Consider the following 18832-nt stretch of genomic DNA (forward strand, 5'->3'; position numbering starts at 1 on the left):
AAGAGAGAAGAAAAATAATGAAAAGAGAGTTCTTGAGAAAAATTGTGTAGAAACTAGAAAATTGATTGAGTGTTAAAAAAAAGTTAAATTAAAATTGATAAACCCTAAATGTTCAGATCAAGAAAACCGTGATAGATATAGCAGTTAGCAGCCGTAAAGAAGAACAAGGTGAAAGGAACATGTGCTAACAAATAATAATAATATAGTGCTTTATGTTTTTTAGTGTTTTTATTTGGGTAGTTGTATGTCAACCACTTGATTAATCCGATTGTCAAGAATGGTGCAGCAGGGGAGGCAGCAGAAAATTTTGCAGCTGAGGATCCAAATCGCTTCAGCTTATTCTCATTCATCTAGTGGAAAATAAATAAGCCATAATTACTCAAAATTATCTTGAGTCGGTTACAATTGCATTGAACCTCACTTCAATTTCAATTGCCTTAGTTTCATTTGAGACTTTCATACGTTTTCTAGGGAGTTGCTACATATTTCCACTTGCTCTCATTACTATATTTAACCCTAAATCAAAATCAAGCTATCCATTGGTTCCCTCTTTATAAAAATGTTCTAAGACCATCAAACAATACTCTATTAGCAATTTCGTTTCAAATCCATGGGAGCCTTGAGGTTCACAACACGTGGTGCTTTGTTTTAAATGGTCGGATCATCAAGCCGAATTTTGGAGTGATGGAAATCGTGAGTGCAACGCAGGATACGAAAGTGGAATCTATAGGTTTACTAGGAAGAATAGGTAAGGGTTTTTTCTCCGTTCATTCATATTACGTAAGAATTGTGTCAGGCACGGATCTAAGTGCATTACATTGGGGTCATGTGACCCCACTCCTTTGAAAATCTCTTAACCAATAATAACATAATTTGTGGCATTGACCCCACTTCCTATATGTTAATGTTCCCACTCATAGTCACACACAATTCCACAAGCACATTCATGATTCATTTGTTGTAATTTATATGGTGCATGGATAGTACTATCATAAATTCATATGAAATTGGGATAGGGTAAAAATTCATATGTACAATTTGTAAGTTTGAATAAAGATGTCCATAATAATATTGACATTGTCATTTAAAAAAATGTGTTTTAAAGCGTGTTAATTGAGTTTAATTGTTGTGCACCGTCGGTGTAAAATTTTTTTACACATGCATCCAATAACACGTTGCCACATCATTTAATGAATGTGACACATCATGTGTTTTTAATTACCATACATGATGTGTCGGTATATTATTTGATGCATGTACAAAATAATTTTACACCGACGGTGCATATAAATTAATTCTAATTCATATTAGAATAATTTATAGTTTACACATTTACTAGTTACTTATGTTCCTAATCATAAACATAAATGGGTAAAAGAAAATGATAAATTTGATCCAAATTCTAAGTTGTTGGCCAAATTTTATTTATAATTAGAGACTAAACGAGTATATATATACTCATTTGTTCTAAAATATAAGTAAAAATTGGTCAATAAAAATGAATGTATTTGATCCAAATTTTGAACCAAATACATATATAATTTTGACCCCACTTACTAAAACTTCTGGATCCGTCCCTGAATTGTGTTGTGAAATGGTAATAGGGTCTTTATCTTTTAAAAGAAATAATTAAAAGTAAACTAATAGAAAGAATTTGGTTTTGTTTGAAGCGTGTTGTTGTTTGAGAAGTGAGTTTCCGATGATTTTGTTATGATATATTTAGTTTGTGGTTTGTTAAAATTCATAAGAGTTAAGTATATAAATCAAGGGAAATATGAATAAAAGTATAGAGAGGATTAAGTTATCTGTTTTTGTCGCTAGTCGTATTGATTTAGTGTAGAAAATGACTATATTCAAAATATCTGATTTAGAATTGACATAGTTGAATCAAATTTAATTGAGTTAATACTTTTAAGGTGTGTGATTATGTTGTTGTATTAATATTAAATTTCCGTTGTTGTTGTTTGTCGTGTTGCTATGGTGGCCGTTGAGCTGCCGTTTGTCGTGTTGCCCTTGTTATTGTTATGAGTTGTTTCATTTTATTAATTGTTGAGTTGATATGCTTATGTTTGATCATCTAAGAGAGATAGTTTGCCATTATGTGCCCAATTGTTTATCTGTTGAGAAGTTATTCGACTACTTTTTTCTTGAAAAATAAATAATTATATATTTTTTTTAGAAATATTTTGATTGATGAAGTGTTTTGTTATTATTTTATGACATTTTTCTTACCTTGAGCATGATTCAATTTGGATAAAGAAATTGACCTTACAATTAACATTTTAGGTACTCAAGGAGATGATCATGATTGGTGTTTTTGCTTGATGCGTGCACGGGGATAAACAATTGGGGGGTTTTATTAACTTGTAATTTAAATGAAACATTGTATCATTGTATAAGTATTACTTGTAATCGCATATAATTATTCTTCTTTATAAAAAAAAGAATTTAGTCTTTTTTTATAATTATTTTATCGTTAAAAATATGGGTTGTTACAATATGCCTATTGAATTCAGAGTTTCAATAGTATAAAGCTCCTTTACTTTTTTTTTTGTAGTGATTTCCCTAAGATTTGAGATCGAGTTCCTTCCTCCTCTTCCTTCTCTTCTCTCCCACGTGCATTCTCCCCATCTCGCACTTGCACTCTTAATTTTATTTTATTTTTTCTATCAGAATGTTGACCATTCCTATTTCCTAACGTTACTCCTCTTTAAACCACTTTATTTCAAAGAACAAGATTTTCAATACAATTAAAGTGAATTTATTAAAATTAAAATCATGATTTTCTTTTATATTTTATTTTTACTACAATCTTATTCACACCCCTCCTCTTTGCTCTCAACACCTCATTATCTAATTTTTCAACTTCTTTTTCTTTTAATTTTATTTTAGTTCACCAACATCATTCTACTCATTTATTTCCCCATGATTAATTATTCAACACATCAAAATAATTAAATAACCACACAACAATCAACACAAGCAACTTTTAATAATAAAAAAAATATTAATAAACTAATTCTAAAAGTTGGGGCGTTACAAAAGTGGCACATAGTATAACATCCCGGATTTTTATTTAAGATATTGTAAAAAAAATTCTTAATTAGAAAATGTGCAGTATTTTTTTTTTCCTTTTATCAAAATAAAATAGTATAATAATAACTGAATTGAAAATCACATGAAATATAAACTTAATTAAATTGAACAATAGTTTGAAAATTCCGGCGGAAGAAAATACAACAGCGAATTATTTATTACATAAAAATTCTCAAATTTACAAAACCCAATTTTCCCCATACATACGCGCTTCAAGCATCACATTCAGTTAAAGTTTTCTCCTTGAGTACGTAAAATGTTGGTTGTAAGGGTCAATTTTCTTATCCATATTGAATCATACTCACCACAAGAAAATGTTACAAAATAATAACAAAACACTTCATCTTATGAAAAATATAAATATTAGTTTTCCTAAAAACTTTGGTGATTAGAGTACAAATATAGAATATGAGTTCTTATACAAAGAGTAACACATTTCAACACATATCATAAGTTAAATGATCAGCCAAATATATAAAATGAGAAACGGCAACCCTCTTTTGCTACGTACAGCCAAATATATTTTTCTTTCTTTCGTCCCATTAACATTAGTTTTCTTATGACCAATTATTTACTATTGTTACTTTTCTTCTTTTCTATATGAAATGCAATGCAACTAAGACCACCCTATATGAAATACTAATGATCCGGATAATAAGTCTCATACCAATGAGAAAAATCAGCCACACAGGCTAAAAGTAAAACCAGCCACACGGGCTAAAAAAAAATTAACCAACCACACAGGCTAAAAATAAACCAAGCCACAAAGGCTACCTATAAAAACTCTGCTATAGACATCCTATATGATGCATGAAACTCCACTTCCTTAACAAGACCAACCTGACCTGCGACCAGGGGCGGACCCAGACATTAATTTTCATTGTGGCTAAATTTTTTAAGCATTACTAAAAAAATTCATCGTTATCTTAATAATTCAATTAAACAACGAACAACATATAAAATTATTATTAATACAACATGTGTATCTAGAAAAAGAAAACCAACAAACTAACAATTCAGAAAATTTCTATTAAAATAAAATTAACAAACTAACATATTATATCCAGAAAAACACAAAATTTCTATTCGAAAAAAAGAAACGACTATAAATTATTGAATATATGTGAAATCGTGCATATTACTATTGTTTGATACATCTCAAGATTCTACTTGGACCAAAATATATAGACCCAAAATTTTACTAACTTATAGTTTATTTTGATAAACTAATTCAATTAGCTTATAACTTATTAATTTTTATTCCAAAGCTTACCCATATTTTCTTACTTGAAAAAATTAAACTTATTGTTTTATGTCATTTCATATTTATATGCCACAATCGTTAATTTTACTCAATACTACGAATTCAAGTATTTTTCACAAACAAAGTTAAAGTTGATTATTATACGATTAAAGTATATAACTTAAAATAATACATTGTGTATAACCAAAGAATTGAAATCATTAATAGTGGACTATAAACTAATATTTGCACTAATATTTAAACTAATATGTATCGAGAGACTTACAGTCATTAATAATAAACTCTAAACTAATATTTACATAAATATTTATACGAATATGTGTACGAATAATTTAAAATTATTCATAAAATTATTATTATTATTTTTAAAAAATATTTGGGCTAGGCTGGTGTGGCTATAGCCACACCAAACCTCACACAGGTCCGCCCCTGCCTGCGACATACTTAGTCCTCCCTATAGTTTTATTTACATCCCTTAATTTGTATGTATTAATAAGGAAATGACATTCTCACAAACCGGAAACATAATAGTATATGTGTAAGTCTATTGTATTCACCACGACATCAAGTATTACACATTGATTCTATATATTATGAACATGGCAGCACACATGATAATCACATTGTAAACACATATAATGGCATAATCATAGTTCACAAAATTACACGGATTAAAAATATATTTCCAATTATTTATTTATTGTTTTATATATAGGGTTAATTCATTTGGTTCATATTAAGTGATAAATGTTTTACTATTATTCCACAACAAATCCTTATGTAGCATGAATGTATGAGGAAAAAACTCTTACCTTAGGCGCTTTTCTACTCTAACACGAAGCCCTTGCAGTTACACACATGGCTCGTTCGACGTATGGTTCAAGCTTTTTCTTTTAAGGATATATCAATATTGGACATACTTTCTTACAAAGATGAAGTAGGTTGATCGAGAAGAAAATAGATGGAACTGAGTCATTTGAGATAAATATATATATATATATATATATATATATATATATATATATATATATATATATATATATAGATAGATAGATATATATATATATATATAGAGAGAGAGAGAGAGGCGTGAGTCTTCTAATAGGGAGAGAATTGTTATCTTCCTCAATATACATATGGCAGAACAATAACTAGCAGAATGGTCCAGATTAATTAATTAATTAGAATAATGATGATTGAATGATATTCAGTGACTTTTAATTGTAACAATTGAGGGAAAATGTGTGAGGTTAAAATAAGGGAATAAGGCATGTAGCAAATTTAATCTATAATAATGGTATCGGTTATGGAATGAACTAATATTGGAGATAAAAATAGTATTTTAACTCTGGCAGTCCAAATGACTATAAAGTGCTCTTTAAATAATTTTAGGCAAGAAGGGTTAGGGATGGGCGCACAAAGTTAGAAAATGAATGGTGGTGAGTGTTAATTAAATTGAATTGATTATTATTAAATTAAATTAATTAAAATTAAATACTGAATTAAACGTGTGGCAATTTGAATGAGAATGAAGTGGAACAAATTTGCAAAACGTGATTAATCGATATCCATTTATTTAAATGCTTTTAGTTCAATTTTTATCTATCACTCAAACCTCACGATGATATCAAATTAACTGGCTAAATTATTAATAAAATAATAATTGAAATATGACAAGAACAAAATATAATTATAGCATAGATAAGTTCTGCAATAAAAACTATGTTCCCCGGGTACGGGTACGGTACCGGTATCCGGTACAGGTACCGGTACGAGGTACGTCATTTTTTGAAAAACTAAGGTACGAGTACGTCCTTATAATTTTTTTAAAATATAATTATATATATTAAATAATAGAATTATATCATTAAAACAAATAATTAAACATAAAAATATCACAGCACACTTTAAAAGTAATTTAAATTGTTCGAAACATCAAAATATGAAATTAAAAAGCAATTAGCTCAAAAAGAGTTAATGATTTCCCTCTTCATCATCACTAAAAAGAGCGACCTCAAGTTAGGTTCACCGCGAGAAAGACTAGCAAATTCAAGAATATCAACTATATATTAAATAAATTTCATTTATCTCTACGAATATCCCACGTTTTTGTTGCACTTTCATTATAAGTATTATTATTTCTCTTTCTCGAGAGAAAAGAAGATTGCTATGAATAAAAACTAGATAGTTGATACTTTGTTATTGTTTTTTTAGTAGTAGTTACTACTTTTATATTATAAACAAATAAAAAACTTAAATCTTCCTATAAAAAATACTAATAAAAGAAAAAAAGGAGAAGAAAAAAAATTGTGTATTTTTTTTGATTGGTGTACCACAGGTGTACCACACGCGTACCCATTGCAAAAAAAAAAAAAACTAGGTACGGCGTCGGTGCATACCGAGGGAGTACCATACGCGTACTGGTACTCGATACGTACCCAGTATCGGTACTCTGTCCAAAATGAAGTACCCATAGAATAAAAATAAACTAAGAAAATTATTAAAAGAATATATTCCAAAATGTTGGGGCGTTACACATAGCATGAAATGAGAAAATATTTGGCTAGAGACTGACTCCTTGTTGGTGGTGCTAGCTTTCAAAAACATCAACTCAAATATTTCTTGGAGTCTTAGAAATAGATGGCACAATATGAAGCTTCTTTGCACAATATGAAGCTTCTTTGCAGTCAAATGAATTGTATTGTGTCTCATATTTACATAGAAGTGAACTAAGTGGCTGATTCTCTTGCTAATTTTGGCAGTTCTATTCCCAATTTTACATCATGGCAAGTTGTACCTAATTTTGTTAATGCTAGATTTGTCAAAAACAAGTTAGGAATTACTAGTTTTAGATTTTGTAACTCTTGAAGGAGTTTCGGTCTATGTTCCCATCCTTTTGTTTTGTTGATCCTTGCTAGTTTTCTTAATATATTTTGAGTTAGTAAAAAAAAAATATTGAGTAGAAAAAATTGTTGCAAAAATTTAAATAAGATAAGATTTTGAATTTTGAGTAGAACAAAAAAACGATTACGACAATTAAATTAGAATTTTATTATGAATGTTTATGATTTGGTAAATTTGATACTAATTAACTTTATTATATTTTTTATATGAATTAACTTTATTCGTCAAAAAACGTTATTAAGTTTTTTTTTATAGAGAAAACTTTATTATATTATTTGATAGTAATTAACTTTATTCTATTACTAGTTGAAAGACCCGTGCGTGATTTTTATTTGATATTCAAGTTTGTCATTATATTAAGATAGAAAATTTATTTAGAATTAAATATTTAAAAATTTATTATATAATATTGTTAAAATATAAGTGGAATTATTGCGTTTTTTCTTGTAAAATTATTTATTCAATTTTTTATGTTTAAGTGATACTGATAAATAATGGTCTCATATATATATTTTTAATAAAAAATTATTAATTTTATTATAAATATTTAGAATAATTTAGTAAGTTTGATACTATTTAACTTTATTATTATTAGTGGTTAGTTAATAGTAAACTTGATAGTAATATTGTTTATGTTTCTTTTCTTATTTTGATAAAAAAATCATGTTTATGTTTCTTTTTTTTATAAAGTATTGTTTTTTTTATTAATTATTTCTATACTCTTATTTTTATGCGGTTTCTTTTTATTTTTTCTATATTCTTTCTATAATTTTTTTTATTGACTAAACTTTATATAATGTTTTTATTGTTTTTTTCTCCTATTTTTATGTGTATAGATTGTTCTATTTTGTTTCTATCTATAATTTGTTTTGTTCATTTTTTTAAGCATATCATTTTTTTTTATCTTTTATTTTTTCTATATATTTGTCCTTTTTTTTGTATTTATCTTATATTTTATATATATATATATATATATATATATATATATAATTTTTATTTTATATTCTTTCTATATATTTTTTATAGTGAAATTACAATGAAGGATATAAAACTTGCAAAGTGGTTAAAAGCAATAAGGATAAATTAGGAACTTTGGTGGTAATCGATTTTAATATATTAGTAATAGATTAGTAATTATATTGTTTATGTTTCTATTATAAAAAATAATAATATTGTTCATGTTTCTATTTTTATGAGTATTTATTTTATTCTTTCTATATTCAATAATATCTTTATTGTTTTTTTGTTTCTACTTTAATGCATAAATAGATTCATATATAATTTTTTTATTGTTTCTATTTTCTTATATAATTTTTTTTTTTACTAAACCTTGATATTCCTATTTTTATGAGTATTTATTTTATTCTTTCTATATTCAATAATATCTTTATAGTTTTTTTGTTTCTACTTTAAAGCATAAATAGATTCATATATAATCTTTTTATTGTTTCTACTTTCTTATATAATTTTTTTTTTACTAAACTTTGATATTCCTATTTTTATGCATATTAATAGAGTAAAATTATATGCTTCAAAAAAAAAAAATAGAGTAAAATTATAATGAAAGATACAAAATTTGGAACATTATTAAAATTGATAAGTGCAAATTAGTAAATTGGGCACTAATCAATTTTAATATAGTAGATTAGATTTTGTAACATGTACAAAAAAAAGATTAGATTTTGGAACCAAAAAAAAAAGATTAGATTAGATTTTTTTTTGACACATAAGAGTAACATGTACCAAAAAAAAAAGATTAGATTTTGTAGAAAAAAAAAGATTAGATTAGATTTTTTTTTTGACACATAAGATTAGATTAGATTAGAAGTAGATTTGAAAAAATTATTATAAATAAAGCTGAAGTGATTCTTATACTCCAATTCTTCATCACACACACGATAGAATAGAGTATCTCCCAAACCCTAGAATGGACGTCATCCCCGATAGGCGAAAGAGAGTTCGACATTCCGAAGGTGACCGCCATCATCGATCTGACCGGAATGCCAAACGCCACCGCAAAACCAGGGATAATAAGGTATACGACAGGGACGAAAGAGAGGGTACGAAAGTTAGGTCTAAATTGAAGCGCGATGAAGAGATGGAAGATGATTGCGACAACAATGCATCACCACAAAACGTGAGATTCTTTTTTGCCTTTCTAGTTCGTTTTATTTGCTTAATTCTATACTTTTGCCTTTCAGAGTATTGCTTTTGATTTAGAATCCCACTTGAAACTGTAGGAATTCTTGATTTCAGTAACTGTTTACTAGATTAGAATGATGATGCTGATATACTTGTACTGAGAAATATATATGTATGATAGCTTTTTATTTTTTTTATTTTTTTTTTGAACTCAATTACTTGGAGTTGGTGTTACCTAATTGCTTCCGTTTTGAATATTCATTCCACAAGAGTAATGCATTTATTGGTGTTTCATCTGTGCTGTTTCAGGGTGTTGCTATGGGATCACCTGCTGCGGTGTCTGCTAGTGTGCCAGACTCAACTTTGGTCCCTCCTCCTTCCTTTCCTATTAAGGTATCATCGATTTCTACCACAAATGAAAATAAGGGTGTTAGTTTTACCATGTCTCATGAGGTTACTGGAAAATTTAGTACAGATGGATCCTCTTCAATTGCTGGAAAACCTGGAAGCCTCTCTATTCATGCCTTAGCTAAGGCAAAGAAGGTTTTACAAATGCAAAAAGCTTTGTCGGAGAAACTCAAGAGAATTCCTCATGTAAATCCTCCAGCTAGTGGCATTAGTGCTGCTGGTGTCACAACTGCAGATGTTACTATCCCTCAGAAACCAACCAAGGCTCATGTTCTTCGTCTTGACGCCCATGGACGGGAAATAGATGAACATGGGAATGTTGTTAATGTAACTAAGCCAAGCAACCTTAGCACATTAAAGGTGTGTAGTTTTCTCAATTGTCTTTTTCTCATTTATTTATTGTCTCTTTCTATTTGCGAATATTGTCTTAACCCTACCATCTGTGTCTGATGATTCCAGGTCAACATTAATAAACAGAAGATAGATGCATTTGAAATACTAAAACCTGTGTTGGATTTTGATCCTGATTCTAACTCTCATTTTGACGAGAGTATTGGCATCAACAAAACAAAGCTCATGCGCCCCAAGAGGACAAATTTTCTGTTTGTGGAGGAAGGAAAATGGTCAAAAGATGCTGAATCAATAAAGTTGAAGGTATATCTCTTTGTTATTTGCCCTTCTAATTACTTGCCCTTTACTTGTTTCTTTCAAATTATCTTATATGTGCTTTTGCTATTATTATTTCGCCTCATGCAGAGTAAATTTGGAGAAGCTCAAGCAAAAGAGCAGAAGGCCAAACAAGCACAGCTAGCAAAGGCAAAAGCTGCTCCTGATATAAATCCGAACTTAATAGAAATTACAGAGAGAGATGTAATGAAAGAAAAGCTGAAGGATCCAATTCCAGAAGTTGAGTGGTGGTAAGTTCATGCTTTATTTGGACTACTGGTTAATTTTGCATACAGAATTAGAATTACTAGAAGAGAAGGGTTATTTTTTATTTCCAAGCATTAACAAGAGCTTTTAAATTACTAGCAAAATATTCTGAGGTGTTTAAAAGGTGATTACAAATTAGTTAGGTGGGTATCTTTCCCCCAGGCTGACTGCAAAATGAATAATATAACATGAGTGGCTACATGTAAATCTAGTATTGTTTGTCTTTGAGGATATATATTGTCTTGTTATTTAAATTAAATTTAAATAGTAAAAAAACTAGAAACAGAAAACGTGTAGTACGTGTATATTGATAAATCTTCAACTAACTTTTGGATTTTTGTCAGGGACGTGGCACTTTTGCATTCTGGAAATTATGGTGACATTGACAACAGAACTGTAGACGAAGATAAACTGAAAATGGAAAAAATCACCTTTTATGTGGAGCATGTTCGCCCCATTGAACCGCCTGCTGAGCTTGCCCCTCCACCACCTCAACCTCTCAAGCTAACCAAACAGGAGCAAAAGAAACTCAAGACCCAAAGGCGTATAGCTAAGGAGAAGGAGCGACAAGAGATGATTAGACAGGGTGTCATAGAACCGCCAAAACCAAAGTTAAAGATGAACAATTTAATGAAAGTGCTCGGGACCGAAGCAACTCAAGATCCCACTCGGCTTGAGAAGGAAGTACGTATTGCAGCTGCTGAGCGTGAGCAGGCTCACATCGATAGGAATATTGCACGCAAGCTTACTCCTGCCGAGCAGCGTGAGAAGAAGAAAAGGAAGCTGTTTGATGACTCAAATACACCGGATAGACTTGTGGCACTTTACAGGATTAACGACCTCTCTCATCCACAGACTCGCATAAAAGTTGATCGTAACGCTCAATATAATGAGTTGACCGGATGTGCTGTGATTTACGATGGTATTAGCGTTGTCGTAGTTGAAGGTAAAAGCAAGACAATTGAGAGGTATGGAAAACTAATGCTCAGACGTATCAATTGGAGTGAGAAAGAAGAAACCGAAGATTCAAATGATGACAAGCCTGCCAACAAGTGTGTTCTGGTGTGGCAAGGAAATGTTGCCAAACAAAACTTCAATAAGTTCAGTGTTCATGATTGCATCACTGAAGCAGCTGCTCGGAAAGTGTTCGTGAATGCTGGCGTTCCTCATTATTGGGACCATGCTGTCAACTATGAAGATGACGATGCTGCTTGAATTGTCGTGTAATGTTTTTGGTCAATATTATTAGCATAGTTAGCCAGGCTTTTTAAGAGTGATCAGTTATACAATTTGTGTTAAGCAGAGATATTTGAACACAATAAGAAATAAAATAGCTGTTGGTGCTCCTTGTTTCATGTGGTCAATGATGTGATGTCTACAACTATTGTAGGTTTGCTAACATCATTTAGTAATTAGTGGTGTAAACTTTTTTCCACTTAGAAAGTGTCCCTTTGATATGATTGTCTGCGACATCACTTGGTTAAAACTTAAAAGTTTCAGGCCTTTGAGATTTATTGCGATGTTTCAAACTGTAAGATGACTTTCTTTCTCACAGAATTGTGTTTTAATATGCTAATATCGTAGTATTGATCCAACTTTTGGTATACAGGTAATCTTCACCTGTCTCGCTAAACGCTGTTTCAGTGAAAACCGGCTGTGGTAATGGTATGGGGCTTGAGTGTCACGTTCATGCACACAGTTACTCTCTAACAAAATTAAACTTTTGCACAGAAAAATTGTTATATATTTTATTGCTTGAATAAGTATATTTGAATATGTTAGTATTTGCTAACAAAAATGCAAGGTAAAAAATAATGGAAAATGCTAAATATTTCTGTTAATGCCGGCCGGGAAAAGGAGTCCTGTTAATCGCTCTACTCCTGTCTTTTAACAACTCCAGACGAAGAATATCCGGCGGTTTGACAGTCCAAAGGTATGGAAGAGAACCATTAGCAGCCAGAGAAGCAACTCCTACATGAGCTGCTTTATTACCCTTTCGAGATACCCAGGTAAAACCACATCTAATGAAGGCTTTCTTTTAGAATGAGTATATCATTAATAATAGAAGTGATCCGTCCTCTTTCCAATTCCCCTCCCCTCTTTCCACCACAATATGAGAAAAATTCAGGTTATACGCAAGGATATGTGCATCTCTAATAGCTAAGGCTTCAGCTACCAGAACTGAAGGAGCAACAAACACACGACACGAGCCGATCCTGAAGCTTTGAATTTTGTTTCTAGGGTATAAATAATTTCAATTTCTTCTCGATTGAATTTTGTAATTATACTAGAGATTTATTTATGTTTTATTATAGGGTCAGCAGAAAAGTTAGTTGTTAGGAGGATATTTATTTTGGCCATTTGGGGTGAGTTAGATTGATGCTGATGATGGCAGAATATAGGAGTTTTTCATTTACTAAAATGATTGGCTGCTGGAGTTGTTTTGGGTTGATAAGAAAGCCGACACGTAAACCTACTAAGCGCCGCTGCGGCATAAAAAATTTTCTCTCCCAAGGGCGCTATTGACGGATGGAGAAACTGAATGTGATGAGGTATCATATAGTGGTGACTATACTAGTAATAGTAACACAACCAGTGGAGATTATAGTGAGCCGCAAAATTTACCCAATCGTTCTGAGGATATTTTGAATTTTAGAGCAGAGAATGGCATGATTTGTAGGCCTTTTCCTGTTAAGGAGACTGACAAACTTATTCGATCAGAGGTAACTATGGGAATCATAGTTTTCTGTTTTTGCTGAGGTTCTTTCAGTTTTTAGTGGCAATGAAACATCTAAACGAGGTTGAATTGTCAATTGTGTGGATGTATGAATGATTTGAGTTCAATATTGGATAAATGAAATCTGCACCCTTTGTGTTTTTATTATTATATGGTTTCCAGAGCCTTAGCCAAATTGTGTTAAACTTTGTGTTTTTTATTATTATATGGCAATGAAATCTGCACCCTTTGTAATTTCTTTCTTTGAAGTCATGATTTATCATGTATGTTAGTCTTGCTGTTGAATCACATGGTTGTTTCTTATTTGTATCGAGGCAAAACTTTTCAAGTGTATTGGATATCTTTCTGTCATAATCTTTATTTAAATTCTGGCACTCTTTCCGGATGAAAACGGGAACAAGATGTTAAATGAGTATATTCGAGAATATAAGATTGGTTCTGGTAGCTATGGCAAAGTGGTAAGTAAAATGTTTGTGGAATTATACCATCTCTTTTCTCATTGAGCTTACTTTCCTGTGCCCCTTCCTTCTTATTCATTTTGCAGGCTCTTTACAAAAGTAGCGTTGATGGAAAGCATTATGCAATTAAGGTAAGGGGGATACCTTAGTGTTAGCATTCAAACCACTTTATGATTTGAAAGTTTTAGTAACAGAGCAGAAGTCACTGTTCCTGACAGTAGGGAAGTGTGACGTAGATAGGTTGTTGGACTAGCTAGTGTGACTGAGCAATTGCGGACTCTGTTATATTAAGAGATTGGAATTGAATAAACACAAACCAACCAAAGGCTCACTGCAATATTGCTTGTTTGTACTGTTATTATCAAGATAAGGACATTGCTGATGATTTATTGACATTAAATCTTTTGAACTGCAGTCCTTTCACAAGTCTCACTTACGGAAGCTTCGAGTTGCTCCATCTGAGACTGCCATGACTGATGTTCTACGTGAGGTATTTCTTCTAGTATCTTTCTTTGGATAAACATTGAAGTTTCCTCGTTGCATGGTGGCTTATTAATATCTTCAATCATAATTGTCTAGAAATGTGTTTTAAGTGTGAATATACCGAATCTGGTCAACAAGTTGCTCATCACCTAGTGGCTACTGCTGCATTTTCCTGTCTAATACATGCTAAGATGAGTATATGGAAATTACTACTTTATTTCAGCTCCTAAATGTCAGTGTTGTCAAATATCAGTCATGGCGGATATCGATGGCGGGTTATTAGTTTTCTGCCATGGCCAATTTTTGTGAATGATGGTGGCGCCACATGTCGGCCGGTATGGTGGGATTTCGGCTCTCCGCCATGGTCCACCATGCACTGTCAACAACACTGCTAATTGTCCAATAATGTTGTGGAATCTATTGTCACTTGTTCTTTTTTTACGGTAGCATGCATATAGGTCAGTCTTAGTAAACATAAATCTCGGCATCTCCTAGATGTCCATTACTGTTCTTATGAAATATATTGTCATTTGGTGTTTTTATTAGACAGTAGCATGGTTATATGTCAGTTCTGGAGGATATGAATATCCTTTTGCCAATGCTTTTATATTCCAGTTTAGCAGTTTTATTGCCAAGGTTTTATGATGTAATTGCTTCGTGTTTTGTGCATCATATGATTTATTACCTTTGTTAACTCATTTGTTTTAGACATTGTTTAGTGTCCCTGCAGTAGTTTAAAAGGTGCACTTGCTTTATTTTCATTCAGGTACTTATCATGAAAATGCTGGAACATCCTAATATAGTTAATCTTATCGAGGTGATTGATGACCCAGAGTCAGATGACTTCTACATGGGTACTCATGATTATTTTGCTACATATATGTTTGAGCCTTAAGTTTGAATATGAATCCTTTTTATGCTATGTTCTCTGCTTAACTGGTAATGTTTACTTGTACTGTACTGGAATACGTGGAAGACAAATGGGTTTGTGAGGGTTCAGGCTGATAGTGTGCCATAGGTGAAGAAACTACTAGGCAAATGGGTTTGTGAGTCTGGCACACTAGCAGACACCACAACAGGTATGGCATTCCGGTCAGATCGATGATGGCGGAGGTCATCGCGGTCACGTTCGGAATGTCGAACTCTCTTTCGCCTATCGGGGGTGACGTCCATTCTAGAGTTTGGGAGATACTCTATTCTCTCTCTCTCCCTTTCTATCGTGATGAAGAATTAGGTTTTGAGAATCACTTCAGCTTAGTTTTAGAATCAATAGTATTTATACCACATATCAACATCGGTTTATTCTCAATTTTTTTTTATAAATTTTAAAAATAATTTCTTTAAATCTACTTTGAATCTAATCTAATCTAATCTTCTAATATATTAAAATTGATTAGTAGCCAATTTGCTAATTTGCCCTTATCTGTTCTGGCATCAAGTGGTTACGCAACATTGGAAACTCGTCCGTGGGGCTACCATTAACAAGCACCGATGTTGTGGATGTGCCTACACACTCTTTAAGACCGGGAAGGCCATATGACGCATAACATCATCTAAGTACTCACAATCCACCGAATCATACGCTTTTTCGAATTTTCGAAATCAACTTTAAATAAAACAAGTTCCTTCCGATATTTGCGGGCATCATCCACCATCTCATTTGCTACCAGAATCCCATCAAGAATTTGTTTTTCCTTCACAAATGCTGGCTGAACCTCAAAAACAACACTGCCCACAACATGTCGCAACCTATTTGCAAGTACCTTTGCTAGAATCTTATACAAGCTGCCCACCAGAGATAGGCCGAAAATCATTCAATTTTTGTGGATTGTCAACCTTCGGTATAAGAGCTATAAACGTAGATTTTATGCCTTTGGTCAGTTTGCCATTTCGATGAAACTCCGAAAGAAACCTCACGATGTCTCCTTTCAACTCGGACCAGAACTCCTTCAGAAAACCAAAATTAATACCATCTGGTCGGAGACTCTTATAGCTATCACAATCCCACACTGCCGCCTTCACTTCGTCGACTGAAAAAGGTTTAACCAGACTCCCCACTTTCGAAGGAGACAAAGTACTAAACTGAAGTCATCCACCTGTGGTCTATCGACGTGAACTGCCTTGAAATGAGAGGAAAAATGTGAGAAAACTGCTTGGCGGACGGGTTGCACACCCTCCACCCTCTGACCGTCCACCATAATTAAGGACAAAGCATTTCGTCGTCGGCGACTCGTCAATATAGAATGGAAATACGTAGAATTTGCATCCCCTTCATGAAGCCACATAAGTCGTGCCTGCTGCCAACAAATGCTAGTATTCATACGGGTCAACGAGTGAATATCAGATGTGACGGCATAAAGTTCAACGGTGTCGTCCTTAGTCAACCCCTGCGCTTCTCCTTTACAATCCAAAGCTGACAACAAAACCTTCAAAGAATCGATCCTTCCCAATACATTCAAAAGTTTCAATTTTTCTTTTAGCACAAAGCCACCACAACCCTCTACAGATAAGGATTACCATTTACTAATCACAAACTGCTTATAACCAAGTATGTCTTGGCAGCACTTCAACATTCGCAAGGGCCGGGGACCCCAATTTTCCTCGTCCACTGACAAAGACAAAGAGAAATGGTCAGACAGTCCCCGCAATTGTGCCTGCTGTATACAATTAGGCCAAGTTAAACATCATTCCTCTGTGAGCAAAAACCTGTCAAGTCGGCTCATTGAGAGGCCGTCACCCTTATACCAAGTAAAACTACGACCGCACAACGGTAAATCTACCAAGTCATTATTATCTATAAACTGATTAAAAGAGAGGTAGTCGTGCGACCTCAGTCCTTGACTCACAGAACGTCTCTCCTCGTCGGACCGGACCGCATTAAAATCCTCGCAAACACACTTTTTTCCCATCCAACTGTTGTAACCTCCCCGTCAACGTGTCCCAAAAGACTACCTTTGCATTGCTCTCACATGGCGCGTAGACATTAAATAAAAAGAACTCCTCCTGAGATTGTAGAAACCAGCCGTCACCTCCATCCTTTTATCCAACCCACCTAACCCCCTCACATTCCAAGATAGAATCTTCATAGTGCATCTCGACATCCCTCATCCGTCACCTCCACCCCCCTCTCCCTCCATCGCATTAACCAATTTCTTTGCCCCCCCCCCCCCCCCCCCCCCCCCCCCCCCCGACAACACACTAAACATATTTGCCGAAGCGCCATTAAAATTTACACTTATGGTCTGCCCAATCTCCCTCACATCATCCCTCACCACCTTCTCATCCCCATGCAACACCACCCAATGTTCCTAGTCCTTATTAACTGCAGCCACAGAAGAACCCGAGCCTGACCTATCCAGACAAACCACCCCTGCAGATTTGTTAGTTCGGCTCCTGCCACCTCGCTTTCTGACCTTTTTTTCCAGTTTCCTAAGGACCTCTCTGCGATCCTCTTTGACTCTCTCCCAAATACCCTAAATGGAATATCTTGTTTTGTAATGTCTTTTTTGGCGAGAAAATAATGCCCGCATCGCAGTGGTTATGATCGTTGAGCCATTCTATGCTCGAAGGCCCAGACAACACAGGATGTCCTCCACAAGGGGGACACAATAAATGTCGCTTTCGGCGACTAAGAATAGGGCCACTTTGCTTTGGTTGTTCGGCCGTACCCTCCAAGGGGTAAATCATCGGTAACTCATGAGTATTGTGCAAGACTTCATTTTCAGGGGATGTCAGTAAAAGAACATTCTCTGTGTCGCTTATGTGATGTTTGGGAACAGAAACTTCTCGCTGCAAAGAATGTAGGCTCGCTATCAGCAGCCTTCTGTTCCCCATAAGTTCGTCAACATCCTCAAGCCCCTCAACACGCACTAAGTTATATGCTAATTTCTCCACCAACATATCAACATGGTGACTAAGGTCATGGTCGTCGTGGTCTACTGTGTGTTCCGATTTTGACTCTTGCTTATTTTATCTCCCTCACACATGCTTATTTTTTCTCCCTCACCCTTGCTTATTTTTTTCTCTCCCGTATCTTCCTCCATAACTCCCAACGTCACCTCCTCCATTCTCCCTCAACCCATTGTCTTCCCCACCATCATAAGCTTTGTCAAACCGTGCTACTCGCGCCCAAATGCGAAACTGTCCTAAGCTAATGTCATTAATAGCACGCAACAGTTTCGTCACATCCCTAACCTTGGAGTATCGCACAAAACCATATTTTTTATCGTAAACATTACCTTTCCTAGCCAGTCACATTCTCTAATATACCATAGACCTCAAAAGCTTTTCTCAAATAAAAGCGAGATATGTTCAGGAAAGTTCGTAAAATAAAACGTGACAAACCGCTTAAACCCGGACCTGGCACCTGCAACATCATCCTCAACCTGAACCTTGCTCCTATGGTGA

At 33.4% G+C, this 18832-nt stretch overlaps 2 protein-coding genes across 4 annotated transcripts; both read left to right on the forward strand.

The window, feature by feature from the left end:
- Positions 1-9142: 9142 nt before the first annotated feature.
- Positions 9143-12182, forward strand: LOC123898936 (protein RDM16-like). 3 transcript variants are annotated; one of them, XM_045949981.1, is made up of 6 exons: positions 9143-9401; positions 9716-9799; positions 9877-10174; positions 10274-10468; positions 10571-10731; positions 11092-12182. In XM_045949981.1, the coding sequence occupies exons 1-6, from the start codon at positions 9355-9357 to the stop codon at positions 11960-11962; spliced, it is 1656 nt and encodes a 551-aa protein (XP_045805937.1). In that variant the 5' UTR covers positions 9143-9354; the 3' UTR covers positions 11963-12182. The 3 variants fall into 3 exon arrangements, with proteins under 3 accessions (XP_045805937.1, XP_045805936.1, XP_045805938.1); XM_045949982.1 differs by having other exon boundaries at positions 9347-9401; positions 9882-10174; XM_045949980.1 differs by having other exon boundaries at positions 9149-9401; positions 9716-10174.
- Positions 12183-13853: 1671 nt separating this feature from the next.
- LOC123898938 (serine/threonine-protein kinase GRIK1-like) lies at positions 13854-15643 on the forward strand. Its single transcript, XM_045949983.1, has 4 exons — positions 13854-13942; positions 14029-14073; positions 14358-14432; positions 15192-15643. The coding sequence occupies exons 1-4, from the start codon at positions 13886-13888 to the stop codon at positions 15318-15320; spliced, it is 306 nt and encodes a 101-aa protein (XP_045805939.1). The 5' UTR covers positions 13854-13885; the 3' UTR covers positions 15321-15643.
- Positions 15644-18832: the final 3189 nt, after the last annotated feature.

Source organism: Trifolium pratense, linkage group LG7, assembly GCF_020283565.1.
Source record: "Trifolium pratense cultivar HEN17-A07 linkage group LG7, ARS_RC_1.1, whole genome shotgun sequence".
NCBI classification, from domain to species: Eukaryota; Viridiplantae; Streptophyta; class Magnoliopsida; order Fabales; family Fabaceae; genus Trifolium; species Trifolium pratense.

Coding starts and splice junctions, on each gene's coding strand:
- LOC123898938 (XM_045949983.1), top strand. CDS start 13,886: ATGTTAAATGAGTATATTCGAGAATATAAGATTGGTTCTGGTAGCTAT. Junction 14,074..14,357: donor GAAAGCATTATGCAATTAAG/GTAAGGGGGATA, acceptor TTTGAACTGCAG/TCCTTTCACAAGTCTCACTT. Junction 14,433..15,191: donor TGACTGATGTTCTACGTGAG/GTATTTCTTCTA, acceptor ATTTTCATTCAG/GTACTTATCATGAAAATGCT.
- LOC123898936 (XM_045949980.1), top strand. CDS start 9,192: ATGGACGTCATCCCCGATAGGCGAAAGAGAGTTCGACATTCCGAAGGT. Junction 9,402..9,715: donor ACAATGCATCACCACAAAAC/GTGAGATTCTTT, acceptor GTGCTGTTTCAG/GGTGTTGCTATGGGATCACC. Junction 10,469..10,570: donor CTGAATCAATAAAGTTGAAG/GTATATCTCTTT, acceptor CGCCTCATGCAG/AGTAAATTTGGAGAAGCTCA.